The 18,080-nt window shown below is 36.2% G+C and overlaps 1 protein-coding gene and 1 long non-coding RNA gene across 3 annotated transcripts in view; one reads left to right on the forward strand and one right to left on the reverse strand.

The window, feature by feature from the left end:
* Window positions 1-17,293, reverse strand: part of GNPDA2 (glucosamine-6-phosphate deaminase 2) — a 31,091-nt gene extending 13,798 nt beyond the window's left edge. Inside the window, exons 1-5 of one of the 2 annotated variants that reach the window (NM_001075356.1) lie at window positions 17,189-17,203; window positions 14,015-14,173; window positions 9,525-9,626; window positions 7,832-8,014; window positions 1,245-1,429 (exon numbers count right to left, since the gene is read on the reverse strand). In NM_001075356.1, coding sequence (NP_001068824.1) covers window positions 1,245-1,429; window positions 7,832-8,014; window positions 9,525-9,626; window positions 14,015-14,138 — 594 coding nt within the window. In that variant the 5' untranslated portion in view covers window positions 14,139-14,173; window positions 17,189-17,203. Of the gene's footprint in view, window positions 1-1,244; window positions 1,430-7,831; window positions 8,015-9,524; window positions 9,627-14,014; window positions 14,174-17,188 lie in introns of both variants that reach the window. The other variant, XM_005207917.5, reaches the window with a different exon arrangement.
* On the forward strand, window positions 1,426-14,816 carry LOC104968873 (uncharacterized). Its single transcript, XR_009494889.1, has 2 exons — window positions 1,426-4,285; window positions 11,253-14,816. It is a non-coding gene; the product is annotated as an uncharacterized lncRNA (long non-coding RNA).
* Window positions 17,294-18,080: the final 787 nt, after the last annotated feature.

Genomic DNA, 18,080 nt, shown 5'->3' on the forward strand with positions numbered 1-18,080 from the left:
AAGGGGGATAAATTAGAAATATGAAATTAAAAGACACAAACTATGTAACAAGGACTTACTCTATGTAGAAATGATCTGAAAAAATATATATATATCCGAACTGAATCACTTTGCTATACACTGGAAACTAGTACAATATTGTAGGTCAACTATACTTCAATTAAAAAAAAAAGAATGATATAGGATAAAGCATTAAAGCCCTTAGGAAAATGATGAAGCCCTAGTTTTGTCAAAATTTTCTCTATAATCATGCTGGGAATAAATACTATGAAGTGAATGGCATCATGTAATTTTGTTGGAAAACCTGAACAAAAGAAAAAATCAAATGTCTGAAATAACTCTCTCTTCTAAGAATTAGTGTAAGAATTGCATTATAACTTAAATCTTGCTAAATGTAAGAATCTTTTCCTGTAACTTTGAGTTTTATATTTTAGAACTAAGATTGCTCTGAATTATTTTCAATTTATTTACTAGGAAAAAGGTCTTTTTCATAAACCAATTATTATTTTCACATGAAAAACTCCTACATTCTGAATGACAGTTCTGTTTACGTATTCAAGCCTAGATATATTTATATCAAGATCAGTTACTTATTCACCATACGTTGTCTATACTCTTTCCCTTGAACCTATCCAATCCTGCTGCCAGAAAGGGATGGAGTTTCGGGGTTTCCATATAATTTAACTACTTATAATCATGAGCTGACTATAATTTGGTCTGTTATTCTCAGGGCAGGAAATAAAAGATTAAAAACTAAAAATATAAGAGTCTACTGTTCAGAACTCTTACCTTCTTAAACATACCAAATTTAGAACAGATCACGTCTTAGAGGGGTTCTTTATCCACTGGAAACCAACTAAGCTATGCTTCTACAGTCAAGAAGCACATGACACTAAATTACTTTCAGGCTCCAAAAGCAGTTTAATGTTAATTAGAACTGCATCTTTCCTGTAACAAGTCCTTTTATATAAAGTGTGATGTTAGGACATCAAATTGTGAAACAGGAAGAGGCAAGTGAAGCAGTACCTCAAAAGAGGTAGTGCCTAATTTTTAATTTCCAGCTCCAAAGACTTAATTTACTTGAATTCTAAATATGGCAATGAGCCTGACAGCAATTACTGAAAGCTAAACAACAATTTATATTGCAAATATGATTAAATCAAAACATCACTTATTTGACAACATAATTTCTCCAAAATCTACAAACATCAAAGGAAAAATATCAAAGAACATTTAATTCTTACTTCTCTAGCATCCATCACTGTCCCCACACCAACTGTTAGAGCCATAGTTGGCACTTTTGATAAATCTCCGTCAAAATATTTAGCATTTGCCAAAATGGTGTCCATTGCTAGAGTCTTTAATCTTGTCCTTGATACTAAACTGGATCCTGGCTCATTGAAAGCAATATGACCATCTGGACCAATTCCTTTCAAAAGAAATACATACATACACACATATACACATAAGTAAATAAGGTTTCTCACATAAATAAGTTTTCTCAAAGTTAAACGTGATTTTAAGACCAAAGAAATAGTCATAAACACACTTACCTTGTTTTATCTGACAGCTGAATTTCTAATGCTGCAGTAAGATATTTGTTCCTATATTTGATTCAACAAGTATTTCAATGTTTTCCATATGCTTAGCATTGAGCTAGCATGATTCTAATAGCAAAATTAAGTATCACTTTATATTAGAATAATACTTTATAGTGTGTAAAGCATTTTCACATGCATCATCTCAACATCAGACATATTTAACAATCTTGTAATACAGTCAGATTAGGCATATCTATTTACCTCATCTCCCCCACCTATTTTTTAAACTCAAAGGAAACTCTGATGCTCAAGGATAATATATGACTTGTTCAAGGTAATAATTTAGTAAATAACTAAGACTAAACTCAGTCTAAATCTTCTGATTCCTAACCTAGTAGTCTTTATAGTCACACTTTAACTTGCTTGCTTTTTAGTCTAGATAGGGCAATTAACTACAGGACCTCTCTATAGTACAGTTTATAAAATGTCTACATTGGACAAGTTATTATCTAAGGCAATAGTTTTCTTCAAACTTTTTTTGACTGTAACCTATAGCAAGAAATACATTTGACATTGCAATCTAGTACACATATAAATACAATTAAAATAAGAACTGCATGAAATAATACTTACTCTTACTAGGAGTCATTCAAGCTACTTTTGAATCCATTCCATTTACAAAAGGGAAATGCTGAATGTGACTGACCATACTGATTTCATAAGCTAATAATCTGTGACAACCACAATTTGAAAACACTACTTTGAGGAGATCTACTACCAGCTCTAATACTCAAGACTGTCTCTAAAATATAGGTAAGAATATGACATTTCTTATTTGAAGGAAATTGGAGGTAAATCTTTTTATAAAATTAAGAATCTTTCTGTGTAGTTATTACTAAATCAAGTTTTACATACATGGACCCCACTTGCTAGTCAGATTTCTGGCAACTTCAATCAAAAAATAAACCCACAAGTTCTCTGGGTCAAAATATCTGTCATATTTATATTCTGCATATTTAATGACACACAACCCACTCCAGTGTTCTTGCCTGGAGAATCCCAAGGACAGCAGAGCCTGGTGAGCTGCTGTCTATGGGGTCGCACAGAGTCGGACACGACTGAAGTGACTTAGCAGCAGCAGCAGCAGGTATATCTTATTGATTCTTAACACATAATTCTAAAAACTTTTCCCCAGGCTACAACAAGGTAAAATATGACAAAGAGTAACCTGGTTTTGAAGGAAGAAAGAAATGAAAACCTTAGGAAGCAGGTATCAACTTATTTAGTCGCTAAGTCATGTCCAACTCTTTGCAACCCCATGGACTGCAACAAGCCAGGATCTTCTCTCTGTGGGATTTCCCAGGCAAGAATATTGGAGATGGTTGCCAATTCCTTCCCCAGGGGATCTTCCCAATCCAGGGATGGAACCCACATCTCCTGCATTGGAAGGCAGGTTTTTTACTACTGAACTACCAGGGAAGCCCAAGATACAAACTACCAAAGCACAATGCATACTAAGTTGCTTCAGTCGTATCCGACTGTTTGCAAACCCACAGACTATAGCCTGCCAGGCTTCTCTGTCCATGGGATTCTCCAGGCAAGAATACTGGAGTGGTTTGCCATTTCCTCCTGCAGGGGATCTTTCCGACCCAGGGATCAAACCTGGGCCTCTTATGTCTCCTGCATTGGCAGGAAGGTGCTTTACCACTAGCACCAGCTGTGAAGCCGTTAATCTAGGGAAATCTTTAGTAATACAGGATTAACTTTTAATCTAGTACATAAAGCCCAGGCCTATATGTGGTTAATATGCATGCTTTGTTTCCACTATTAAGTATGTATGTGCTTGGGAATTTTAAACCATAGATATCTCTCTCTCTAGATTTGTAAAACTGTTCTGCCTTTCCTCTTCAGTATAAATCTGCCCAGATACTTTTATTTATTTTTTTCTATAGAGGAAAGGATAGAAATAGGAAAACAAAGAGTTCCAGAAAAAAAAGGAAGTCCTCCAAGATCAATTCTAGTGGTCTCACTGGTGATTTGAGTCCTACAGAAGTGTACAGCAAAGCTGAAGTTAACCACAAAGGCTCATGATGGAGAGGAGTCAATACAGCCCCTTAATGACCATGAGTAATTACCAGAAATTGAACTTCTGGATATAAAACTGTATTTTTTAAATGTTCAGAATTTTTTATAAAGCTTTATCAAATTTTCTTTAAAATAATCATCAACTCTAAAAACCATGCTTAATTCTTATTCAGTCTTTGAGTCTATACTAAGGTATCAACACCCTTATGAAACATCCCTAAAACCTCTGAGTCCGAGTTGTGTGTCTTCCTTGTGTCTATAGTTCTGTGGGCTAGAAGGTAAACTTCATGAAAGTAAAGACTTTTTTTTCCACTACTATATCCTGATATTTAGAACACATGACACAAAGAAGGCCCTCCATAAGTAACAGATGAATAAATGAAAGGAGGCTGGTATTCTTTGGTATGTTCAGTATAGTTTTTTCCTCCTCCTTCCCTTCTCTGATCCCCTTACAACAGGGCCTAGATCAATTATAACACCCTATATCTCATCTCTTTTAGGCAGAACTGTAGTGGTCTAGAGATAAGTACTTGTGCTAAGCTGAAACAATCAGAATTTCTCTCTAGAAATCTGAAATTTGACCAAGGGATGCAAAAAGAAAGAAGTCATCTAGAGCTGAGGCATCAAAATTTGATGATAGCACTGCAGGAGAGGCTCAGGTGAGTCCCTGCTTCAGTGATCTGAGGCTTATGGTTCTTGTTCTTCTAAAGACGTATTTTTTCAACTCTAGTATCAATTCTGTGAATTACTCCAGAATCATCCCAATAAACTCACTTTTGGTCCCATTAGCAGATTATAGTTACTTGCAAATCAAAGAATCTAATCATGTAACCAAAGTAGAGGATTAAAATCTTCCCATCATCTTTTAATTTTACCTTTTAAGCACAAATTATCTTAAGATCATTTTAAAGTTAATAATGCATTTAGAATCTATTTATAGATTTCCATGTTTGTGTATTTTATTGTTGGATCAGAAATTGCACGATACACCTTATTCTTTCTCCCAACACTCTCTCATCAGAGGAATTTCTGGGAGTGTATTTCCTCCTTTCTCCTATCTGTAGAGGGACAGGAACTCTTGCTCCATTTCCTAGGAGTGAGCTATGGTGGTTACTCTGCAGCTCTTCTCTGGTCTTATTATTTCCAATTCAGAGGGGAGAAGTAGGCAACCCCATTCTAGCCTCAAGCCCAACCTGCCATCTCTAATTCAACTTTACCTTCAATAAGGCTGATATTTTGATCCCATTTGGCTCAGTTCTTAGTGTTTTTATTAACCAAACCCTGGAACAAAAGAAGGGTAAGTGGTAAGACCCAGATACCAAGCCTCATCTTGAAAATCCAATGATAACAACCTAGATCAACAAAGGCAAAGAATCAAATGAGATTCTTTCATGAGACACATCCAGTAATGGGGTATTCCAAACAGGGAAAAGTCCAAAGAACATGTAATAAGCCAACCCTTCATTCTCTACATACTATTATATGTCCCTTGGATGATAAACACAAACTGTCAGACCCTGGATTGGCCCATGACTACAGTGAAGGTGTTAATGGAAGAGGAAAGGAAATCTTAGATTTGGTTTTGTTTTTTTTGCAAGGGGAGAACTAGAGGAAGTTTAAGACAAAAATTGGTTAAAAAACAATATTAAGTCATTTTTAGTAATAAGAGTCATTAATAAACAATTATGATTATGTGCTATTAGTTTCAAAGGGAGAACTAAGGTGGGTTATTTGAGGAAATGCACCAAAAAATTTAGCTAAAAAGAAACAAGAAGTGACTTAAAGCTATGAGGAAAAAAGAAAGTTCTACTAGAAGTATCTGAAAAGCAAAACTAAACATTAAACATTACATTAAGCTAAAATATTTTCTGGAAAGTAGGCAAAGGGAAAAAATGGACTTAAAGAGTTCTTATCAAGTTTTTTCCCCCCAGTAAATTCTATTTCCTGGCATTAAGATGCCAAAGGATTTGTCACAAGAAGCCTTTTGTAAGATCAATGAATTAACAGGAAAAAATAAGCCCTCCATTAAAGTAAAAAAAATACTATTTATGTTATCCATGTAGTCATTTTTTAATACTGAAGTTTTAATAACTGCTGTATCATTTTGTATAATGGTATGAGTGAAAAGTCACTCAGTCATGTCTGACTCTTTGTGACCCCATGGACTATACAGTCCATGGAATTCTCCAGGCCAGAATACTGGCTGCTGCTAAGTCACTTCAGTCGTGTCTGACTCTGTGTGACCACATAGACGGCAGCCCACCAGGCTCCCCTGTCCCTGGGATTCTCCAGGCAAGAGCACTGGAGTGGGTTGCCATTTCCATCTCCAATGCATGAAAGTGAAAAGTGAAAGTGAAGTCGATCAGTCCTGTCGGACTCTTAGTGATCCCATAGACTGCAGCCTACCAGGCTCCTCCGTCCATGGGATTTTCCAGGCAACAGTACTGGAGTGGGGTGCCATTGCCTTTTCCAAGAATACTGGCGTGAGTAGCTGTTCTCTTCTCGTATAATGGTAAATGAGTGAAAATGCTTCTTAACATAACTAAGATGAACAAGTTAGGTATATTATTTTACCTTATTTTGGTATAGAGTTTATAAAATCTAAAGAATACATCAGTAGTGCACACAAACATTTCAAATGTACTGCCTTGCCTTGGTATTGGTAGGTTCAAATGATAATTATCCCAGAATTGAGCCATATGGACAAAACTAGAATGCAAATATTTTCCAGGAATACTGAAGTAATATTAGTAAGTTTTATTTAAAACATAGATATTTTCTACTTTGAAAAGCAAGAGTCTAACTTGAATTCTTGCTCAAATAAAAACCATCCCCTATATTTAAGGCAGTAATTGATATTAGTTCTGCTTGGTAGATAACAATTTCCTCAATGAGAAAAACTTCATTCTTGCCAGATATCCTTAGAGGTAAATCAGTAAAACAGCAGGACATTCAATATGTTAAGAAAAAATTACTTTACAAACTATACCTCAGAGACAAAGAGTAGAGTAACACTTAATGGAATGCCAACTATATACCAAGCACTTCACTAGGCATTTTACACAGTATAAGATGGTTAATTCTTATCAATTTTGAAATGGTTAATATTAATCCTATTTTACAAAGGATGAATTATACTTAATTAGTATACTGAACTAATTTACTGAAGTCAATAAATTTCCCAAGATCTTACAGATAAGTAGGTGGCCAAAACTGGATGCTAGTTTTTGTCTAACTATAAAATCCAATTTTCCTCAAAGGCAACCAAACACCCCAAAAATACTTGACCACCTACCTCAACCATAAGTTAACCAGGTCTAATTCATAAAATTTTGAGCATCTTCTAATAAATCATAAGACATATCTAGATCTAACAGATATGTCTACCTCTAGATATCCAGTGTTAATTTAGAGCTTTTAGTATGTCTAGGTGAATACTAAAGAATCTGGCAAAAAAAATTTTTGGTTTGTTTACATGATGTTGTACTATTCAGATGCTGCACTGTGATGACAGAAAATCATACTGTCATTACAAAGGTACAGACTCTTTCACCTCTCTTCAATGGTAGATCAGGAAGACACAATACACACACACATATGTATACGTGGGTGTGTGCGCACACGTGTACATAGACATTTTAAGTGGAACTTTAATTATACATTTATTTAGATCTTATTAAGACAATTATAAAGCTCAATTCATACTAGCTAAAGGCTGATGATAAACAAAATCTGACATTCTTGACACGATTCTTGGTGAAATGAAGCCATTTAATGGTCAGTAGAAAAATGTTAAAATCCACCTGTACCATATGCAAACTTTTAGAGATTTAATGCTGTAATTTGATAAGAAACCTGGGTTGTAATTTTAAAGAAACAGTAAAAGAATAAGAGTATCATTTAGGAAAAGAAACACATCATTCCTTTTCTAAGATGTGGTAAAGTGTCAGTTCTAAAGAGGTAATTATAAGACTTCAACAGGGATTAGGAGCTATTTCTCAAGCCACAATTTAAACAATTCCCCCTGCAACATTAAAATTATTTTTTGATGAATATAAAGTAAAACGGAAATCAATAGCTAAATAAATGGGTATTACGGGCAGTCACAGATGTTCTTCACATTACACAAAGGTAAGTTTTTTTTTAAATTCAAAGCACCTAATCCAAGTTCCAACAAATGACTAATGACAAAATGTTTTACATACCTCCAACAAAAAGATCAATTCCTCCAGCTTCTTTTATTTTCTTTTCAAATGCATCACATTCTGCTTGCAAATCTGTAGCATTCCCATCAAGGATATGAGCATTATTAGGATCTATATCAATATGCTTAAAAAAGTTATTCCACATATAAGAATGGTAGCTTTCAGGATGATTTCTGGGAAGTCCTAAACACAAAGTTAATGAATAAAAATATAACTATTTTCAGAAATAAATCTAAAGTTGACTCTTCTGATTAAGCCACAAATGCTATTTATATAATCTTTCTATGCCATATTCAATTTAAAAGCATTTTTATATGGAATAAATGCTTATTATGTCAGACATTATTTTAACCACGGTAAATGTATGTATTAACTCAATGTGTACAACATCTGTAGAAATACTAGTATGAATCTCACTTTATAGATGAACAGAAACACTGAAAAGCTAAGTCACTTTCCTAGGGTCAGGAAGCTCATGGAGGTGCTGGAACATAGAAATCTAATTCATGTGCATTTAATCACTATATTCCACTTCTCAAATATAAAATTTAACCAGTAAGATTGATTTATGTCTTAAATTCAATATAAATTAAGTGGCTGCTGCTGCTAAGTCGCTGCAGTCATGTCCGACTCTGTGTGATCCCATAGACAGCAGCCCAGCAGGCTCCTCCGTCCCTGGATTCTCCAGGCAAGAATGCTGGAGTGGGTTGCCATTTCCTTCTCCAATGCATACATGCATGCTAAGCCACTTCAGTCGTGTCCGACTCTATGTGACACTATGGACAGCAGCCCACCAGGCTCCTCTGTCCACAGGAGTCTCCAGGCAAGATACTGGAGTGACTTGCCATTTCCTTCTCCAAATTAAGTGGCTACACAACCGAAATCTTTGTCCATTTTCCTCTTCTGTTATTTCTATTTGCATGCAAGGTATACTTAACTACGACAGTTCTTTGGCAGTCGTGCTACCATTAAAAATATACACAAATAAAATGTAAATGTTAACACAGAGTTCATATGTTTCCAGTTCAGCAAGTTGTGCTTAGTTGCTCAGTCGTGTCCGACTTTTTGTGACCCCAGGAACTATAGCCTGCCAGCTCCTTCTCTATGGGATTCTTCAGCCAAGAATACTAGAGTGGGTTGCTATTTCCTTCTCTAGGGGATCTTCCCAACCCAGGGATCGAACCAACGTCTCCTGCACTGTAGGTAGATTCTTTACCGGCCGAGCCATCAAGGAAGCACAAGCAAGTTAACAATGAATAAATTATAAAAGCTTCAAGGCTACAAATATAAATAGCCTTATATTTGAAAAAATTTTACTAATTACTTTACATACATATTAATTACTTTATCCCCACACTGGTTTTAACTTTGTTTTGAGGAAAAAAGAAAAAAAAAGAATGAGAAACGTCAATGAATTGGCTCAAAGTTGATGGAGCCAGGACTGGTAAGTAGCACAGCTGAAGATTAGTGCAGATCTTCTAATTTCCAATCCCATGGTCCTTCCACTGTGTCATGCTGTCATTACATAAATATAGACATTTTTACATAACCTTCCAACCCCACTACAAGGTGGTACGTTATACTCTAGAAATATAGTCATTCAAAACAAATTTAAATAATGTTAATATTCTCAAAATATACTCAATTTAAAATATAACATGTCCAAATAATATATTCAAACAATATAGCTTACCTACATATTCATCCATGTTAAAGGTCTTCACATATTTAAAAGAAAGGTCTCCATTCTTGTGATATTCTATAAGTTTTTTATAACATCCTAAAGGTGTACTCCCTAAAACAGATAAAGATTCCATTTTCTAACAGTCTAATTTTTAAAAGAGTGTATATTAACTTTATTCTCATCTTACTTAATGGTATTTTATACATATTAGGCAAATGATTATTAATTTAAATACATATTCAATTAATGAATATATGTTGAACTAGTCTCTTTATAAGATACCCTAAAATTTTAGGAAATCAGAATTTGCTGAATAAAGCTGAGAATCTGTCAGCTTAAATTACAGCTTGGAAAATTCTTATATTGTTGGATATCTGGAATTAATGGTGTATATTCCAAGACTAGAAACTTCTAGAGAGCACACATTTGAATTAAAAGAAAAATAAACATCCCACTGATAGAGAAAAAATCTTTATCTAGGGAGGGATTTGTAGCACAAACGATATGTAAATAGGTCAAGTGTTGACCATTTAATGAAATCAAAGGGGAAACCAGAGCTGAGTTTAAATATTGCCTCTACTTTCAAAATAGAAAGTGGCAAGGACTGAGTGAGGAACCTTATCCTTTTTTAACTGGAATTCCTGCTTCTCATTTTGTGTTACTGTCAACATATATCAGCTAAAATGTATAAAGTAAAATGGTTTCTAGGAAATGGGATCTTGGCTTTGGATACTTCATCTGAGCTCTTAATATTATTGTTTTATAAATGTGATTCTTTCATATGTTTTATAAAATTAAGATCTGATTGACAAGAGCTCCATGAAATGACACAATAAAGATAAGTGAATTCAGCACCTTGCAGATGTTTTCAAAATTGCTTCATTTTTTTAAACTACAAATTCAAAGACTTAAACTGACTGCATTCTTATAACAAACAACCTGGCCCACACAATCCTGGTCACAGTATTGGATTTTTAACCCACCTACCATCACAAAGCAAAATAAAAAACAGACACATTAAAGTTTCTATTCAAGAAGCAGGGAGAAGTATGGCAGAACTGAACAGCATCTGGCAAAACAAAACAAACAACCAAAAACAACAACAACATCAAATACAGAAGAAATCTGGAGTAGTAAAAAAAAACTGCCTCTCATTTAAGATGATAGGATAATAGAAGTAGCTAAATATCACGCAGACAGGTTCAGAGAACAGAAGATTAATAGGTTTTCTTAAAGTTAAAAGCACAAATTGTTGTAAATTGTCATAAATAATTTAAAATTTATGTTGTCAAACTTTCTAATTCCTTATCAAAGAACTACAGCCCACTAACATGAGACCAGGATAAAAGATGGACAAGTATACTTTTCTTTATTCCTTTCTAGGAACATAACAAATTTTCTATGTCTATCTTTTGATGTCAAGAGAAGAGTTACAGGATTCCCTCCATAATTTAAGAGCATATGAAGAAAAATTTAAAAAGTTTTTACAATAGTGATGACAAAAATACATTCATTTTCTACGTTTTAATCAAAATGGCTGAATAGAAAAAAAAAACAATAGAAAAAAAAAGAAAGATATGATACAGGGTGAACTGGTAAAAGAAACTTCATTTTAATATATTTGCTTTGCAATACTCATTTGCGATTCATGGGGTCGCAAAGAGTCAGACACGACTGAGCGACTGAACTGAACTGAACTGAACATAATTAATTCAGTAAGTGTTTACTATATTTCAGATCAAACAAAGATTAGGACTCTTTCTACCATGGAAGAACTCACAAGATATGGATAGACAAGTACTAAATAACCATAACGCAAGGAAAAATATTATAAAATAAACTATGAGAGATCTGGAGAAGCATAATGAATCAAAGGAAAGACTACAGTCTTGGTTGTTGAAAGGAGGATCAAAAATAGCATTTCAATGGAGTCTTTGAAGAAGAGGTGAAATTCCCACAATCAAAGAATGGGGTAAGTCTTGACTGAAAATAGAAAAAAGATGGGGGAGGTTCAGAGATGACATTTGTATGCCTACCATGTGCTAGATGCTACACTGGTGTTTCATCTGTTAGCTAATGTAAGTCTCACAAGTCTGGGAAACCGGCATCATGTTTCCCATTTTGAAGGTGAAAAAAACTGGGTCAAAAAAATTAAGGAATGTGTGAAATATCACACACATGGCAGTGAAGTCAGAGATTTAAGAGATTCTGCCTGGTTCTGGAGCTCACAAAGTTTTTATTATACAGCACATTAGCAACACTAGTGAAAGGAAAGCCAGCAAGTTCAGGCCTGTTCTTTCAACTACAAGCAGTCTAACTTGCCTACCATGATTCAGTGTAGGGGAATGGTGGGAGTTAAATCTGGGAGGCAGCTCAGGCCCACAGCATGCAGGCCCTTAAATGTCATGCTTGTCAACATCACTTCAATAAATACATACTGAAGAGATATTCCCCAGAACTGTGCTTGACTGTACTTGTATGGGTGTGCATGCACAGTTGTGTCCGACTCTGTGACCCCATGGGTTGTAGCCTGCCAGGCTGCTCTGTCCATGGCCTTTTCCAGACAAGAATACTGGAGTGGGCTGCCATTTCCTACTCCAGGGGATCTTCTCCACCAAGGAATCAAATCCGAATCTTCTGTGTCTCCTGCATTGGCAGACAGAGATTCTTTACCACTGTGCCACCTGGGAAGCCCCAGAATTGTGCTTGGTGCAGCATAATTATAATACAGCATGTTATTTACAATTACAGAAATGTATGTTCACATTTCAAAAGCACAGGGGTGAGGATGGGGCATGATTAACACCGTCACTGGTCAATGAAGGAGAAAAGAGATAAATGTCAATAGAAGTTTTTCAGAGATCAACCTTTGGCAGGTGTATTACTAAGTAGTTATACTATCCAAAATAATGCAAAAGGGTTGTATATTTAAATACACACAAAAAATGTTTACCATTGCTGGTGTTTATGACTCTGAAGTGTTTCTGTCCCCACACTCAAATTACTGTTTATTGCTTCACAATTAACACAGAGTGTTAATTAAGGCTGCTAGTCTGAGCATGGCCTAGGTTCATACAAGGCAAACGGATACAGAGGTCTTATTCAAACACTGCAGCTCACATATCAAAACTGTGGGTGCCAAAGGGCCCACTTCCAGTGTACACAATTAAAAAAAAAATTGCTCTTTGCCATTCTCACCAAGAACTACTGTCATGGACCAAAAAACAAAACAACAAACAAAAATAACAACTTGGTGAGTCAGAGTACCCTTCATGGAAATTATGCAAGTGAAAAAAATTATGATTGTAGCTTTTATGAGTTGACATGTATCGGGGAAGGCAAAAAAGGAGAAAATGCTGTTTAAATAAAACACATTTATGAGCATCTTAAAGTTATATAGTGTTTACAATATATAAAGGACTTTCTCTTATTTGAGCTGCAAAACAACACTGTTAGCTATTAATTTCCTTACTTTCATTAGGTAAGGAAAACAAAAATTAGGGTGTATAATAAATGCCCTGCAGTCATCAAAACAATAACAGCTCTCATCCCAGAACCAATACTCTTTTCTGTGGAAGTCAAAACATCAAATAAAAGTGCCATGGTATCAATGACACTACTTGGTTATTTTTAAAGAAAAAAGCTTAACAGAGAACTAAATCCAGCAAAATATATAATTAATGCTTATGTTCCTTCTGTCATGAAGACAGACACATCAGTCTTCAATTTTTCAGTTATATTTCTAAAATAGAAAGAAAATAATCACAGAAATAGCAAAGAGCTAATAAGACGATATGGAGAAGGAAATGGCAACCCACTCCAGTACTCCTGCCTGGAAAATTCCATGGATGGGGGAGCCTGGTAGGCTACAGTCCATGGGGTCGAAAAGAGTCGGACACAACTGAGGGACTTCACTTTCTTTCTTCTATAGTTCCCTTTTGGAGAAGGAAATGGCAACCCACTCCAGTGTCCCTGCCTGGAGAATCCCATGAAGAGAGGCCTGGTGGGCTACAGTCTATGGGGTTGCAACAGACATGACTAAGCAACTAACACACACACACACACACACACACACACACAAAATAAGATGACATGAGGTAAAATTAAGAGGCAATAGTACATACTTTAGGTACCTCTTAATAATCAATGAGAAAGCTAATCTCCTAAGATATTTCTTGAATAGTGAAAGCAACACCTCTAAATACAAACAAAAAACTACTAGGAAAAAGGGACAAAAAAATATCATGACCCTTACTTGAGCTATATTTCTGTATTTCCTTTTGCATTCTGGAGTGGTAGGTGAGACAGAATTTTAACAAAGAAAATAGTAATGGAATTTAGATACTAGATATGGAGAATTTATATCTATATATTTGACTTTATATGCTAATATATTAAATCAGTGATATGACAAGAAATAAAAAGGAAACATTCTATCAAGGAAAATCCTTCAATCTCAGAACCTTGAGTACCTAACATGGAAAAAAATGGTATATTACCTGTTGGCAAACCCAGTGTAAAATATCTGTCTTGTCCAGGTCTGAATTGAATGATGCGATTACAGATGTATTTGGCTGCCCATTCACTAGCCAAGTCATAGTTATCAAGAATTACAAGCCTCATTATGGTGACGCACAGCTTCCAGGACAAGTTCAAACCTGAGAAAATTTCATTGTATGAGTACTTTAAGTAACTAGCAGATAGTCAAACAGAAGCATAATACAGTGATGGCTTTAAAAAGGATATTACTTAAGAAAGACATGCATGTATACAAATACAATGTGTACTTTTAAAACAGCAGTAATAGCTGCTCTCTACTGAACAGACTTCAGGTGCTGGGCAGTGGGCTAGGTCCATTAAGTACAAATATGAATCCTTACGACAAGCTTCTAAGGTAAACACAATGTCCAGTTTCAGAACACAATTTGAGTTCACATAGTTGTTAAGTGACAAAGTCAAAATTTTTATCAAGGCAAATTTACTATAAAGACATCACACTGCATTGTCTCCACAGGGATACTATATAAAGCAACATAAAACAAATCTAAAGGCAAACAAAGCAGCACTCATTTATTGATTGCAAGTTAATGACAGTAGTTATTACTCAGCACTTTATGGGTTACTTACTAAAATCCAGAACTCTCCCTACGAATGATGTAATAACCAAACCTCTCTTCTGGTAAATAATGTTTTTATAAAAGTAACACCTGCACTTTAAAAAATTTCAATCAATACAGAAAGGTACAAAGAATTAAAAAGAAAAAAAAAAAAGACCCAAATCCTGCCACCTCGAAATAAAGTTCATTACTATTAGGTATACATCATTCCATACATCTATATAATGCACATATACAAATGGGATGTATATAAATAATTTCTAACCATGGTATCATATAGACATTCTATTTTTAACAAAAAACACTTAATTTTTCTGCCTTCAACAGAAGCAAAAGAAAATAAAGTGAACTAAAAAAACTGCAGATCTCTAGGCAAAATAATTCTTCACAAAAAGCAATTTCAGTTCCTAAAAGAATATTATAAAGTTAAGAAAAAATATTATACAAATATTAAGAGAGAGGAGTCACTTTAAAACTGTATGATTCCATTTTGGACAACATGGCTTGACCTGCTACCATGAAATACGTGAAAATTGCTTTCTTCTACTTCCGCCCACCCTCTGATTTCTGTAAGATGTGTTATTTTTATATTGTCTAGATTTATAACATTTACACTGTGCTTTACAACCATAATTTCCAGATTTTAATTCTTAGTTTTGTATTTAAATGGATGTTACACCAATTCTTTCACAAACGGCTTCAGCAGTCCTGAATTCTGAATTCAAACTTACGTAAATACAATAGTAAATCAAATTCTTTACATTGGTGGGAATAGGAGGTCTTATAATAATGAATACACTGAATCTAAATATGTCCTTAGGAACGTATGATTTAGAAGTCTGGCATAACAAAAACTTACAATCACCATGATCTAGAATTCTGACACAGTAACAAGAGATAAACAACATTTACAAACAATAGTTCACACAGTCACACAGTAAGTCCAACAAATGGACTTAATTAATTTAGTCCAGGAAATGGACTTGGCCTCTATTAAAACTCATTAATAATCTAGTGTTAGAAACTACTTCAAAGTTACATCAAGGGATCAGAAACATTTCCAAGCTGTTTTCACCATCAAGAAACATAATTATTTCTAATAAAAATATTCAGCAAAATGACTACTGATAATAAGAGGAAAAAAAAAAAAAAACCTGTGAGGAGGAGGAAATGTCATGAGAGTTTTGGGGGCATGCTATTTCTTTTCTCAGTTCTTTCTCCCTTGTGAGGGAGGGCCTATTAAATACTAAGCACTAAGCTCTGTAGACACATAAATGACTAAGATAAAGATCCTACTATCAAAGGGCTTAGACTCACTTAATAGTCTCTGGTGTATTAAAAGAACTTATCATCTTCATTCTTCAGATATAGAAAACTGCAACTCAGAAGTTTATTACTGAAGTTATAAAGCTATTAAGTGGTGGAGGGTCTATCTGACTGAAAAACACATGCTCTGCAAAAGTGTCTTATAAGGAAGAATCACTTAGGATCCCTGTTAGAAAGATTCCCAGGACCTTTCCCTGGACATAATGTTGCAAAAGATCTGGAACGGGATCCAGGGAATCTGCACTTACACAAACATCACAGGTGATTCTCACAATCAGGATAAATTTGGAAAAGGACATCATACACAATGACTTCATTGTACAGAGGTTCAAGTAAGCCCTTCAGACCAAGCACATTGTTTTCTTAAACTCTTGCGTGTGCCCAGAGTTCATTTCCAAAATTTCCAAATGATTCACCTGAGAAAAGTTGAATGTTTTTGCCACATGTGTTCAGATTTTTAAATGTGTCATTTCCCAGTTTTCGCCAATCCTCAGAGATCCAAACGGATGCGGTCCTCGACCATTCTCTAGCATCTTGACTCTACAGCACTCAAAAAATGACACAGCACCACCTCTGTCTCATCTTTCTCAGGTGCTGATTCACTTTGGGTGTGCATCCCCTCGACAAAGAGCTGACAAACACAAACCTCAGAACTTTAATGCTGGGTGGGAACTCCTGGACAACTTGGGTTACACAGCTGTTTTATTAGAATCTATACTAGAATCTAGAATCTAAGCTTTCAGAAACCCTGCTATGCGTTTTTCCCCTACAACACACTATACCTGACTTCAAAGAACATCTGAAGCCCGGCCTGGAAGGAGGCCCTCTGGGAAGTGGGGGGGTTTGGTCCCGAAGAGGGGCAAGAAAAAGCAGCTAAGGCTGTGGTCCCCGCCCCGGAAGGCGAAGGCTGCAAACTCAACCTCACCTGCCTGGCTGCTGGGCCCATCCCTCCGCAAACTATAATGAATGCAAATGAGGATGACTATCGCGCAATTCTAACAAGTGTCTGAAGGCCCCCAGGGAGGCACCCTCCCGGAGGCTCAGTTCCGAAGAGGAAAACCTGATAAGTTAGAGGGGGAAAAGGCTTGGGAACTCTACGGCCCTGGCCTCGAGGCTCCTGGGAACCCCATCCGCCCGGCGTCCTAGTCTCCGCATACAGCCCACCGATGGAGGCAACGACCAGGCAGGTCCCCGCCCGACTCCCCTTCATGGTCCTTCCCCGTGGCTCACCTGTTGACCCACTGGCTCTTCCGACGCTGGAACAGCTAAAACAACCAACACCCAGCAACCCGGAGCGACCCCAGCCAGCGCGTGTAGCGCGGAGCCTCAGGACCCGGATGTAAACCCCTGCGCACAAGAGACCGCGGCGCGTCCAGCGAATCCTGCGCATGCGCGCGCCTCAGGCTTGCTAGGGATGAGCCGAACAGAGGTCCTTGTGAGTTGTGCCAAACAGGAAGCCTTAGCTTACGTGAGTCTCGAGTTCCTGCGGCATCGCTTAGACGGTGCTCATTTTTTTTCATCTCTCAAGGGTTGAATGGCAGTAGGTTTTTTGGGTTTATGAGATTTAGCACATAGGACTGCAGTGCTCATGCATAAGCATTTATAATAAATAGCAGTATGAATTCATGTCTCTCTTACCCCAGGCTATTGAGTGTGTACTTTGCAAGCACAGTGACATCTAACCGCTTCTTATCAATAAGCTCATCAAAGTTAAATTGGGTATGCTGCAGGAAGGCAAGCCTTGGAGCGGCTCAGTATGCCTAAACTTCAAAAGGAGACTGATGAAGTACAAACTTGTGCTAAGTTTCTAGTAAAGGGGTAGAGGAAGCAGAATCTGATTTGAGCTCAGTATCATAGATCTTTGTTCATGAGGGGAATGGAAGGAAGCGGGGCTGGGGAAGTTATTGTTAAGAAAGCAATCAACACTCGAAAGAAAGGTCTTGTGGCTTCACTAGGACCCATTAGAAACAGTGCTTAGAGTTATGTTAGGAACTAAAATCTGATTACCATTATCAGCATGGGATGATAGGCAGACTCAAGTCTCCTTGGACGCTGCAAAGTTAAGACAAATGTTCTCAGATTCCTTATCTGAACTTCTGCACCTGAGCTGTGAATCCAGCCT

The sequence above is a fragment of the Bos taurus genome, chromosome 6 (genome assembly GCF_002263795.3).
Source record: "Bos taurus isolate L1 Dominette 01449 registration number 42190680 breed Hereford chromosome 6, ARS-UCD2.0, whole genome shotgun sequence".
In the NCBI taxonomy this organism is placed as follows: Eukaryota; Metazoa; Chordata; class Mammalia; order Artiodactyla; family Bovidae; genus Bos; species Bos taurus.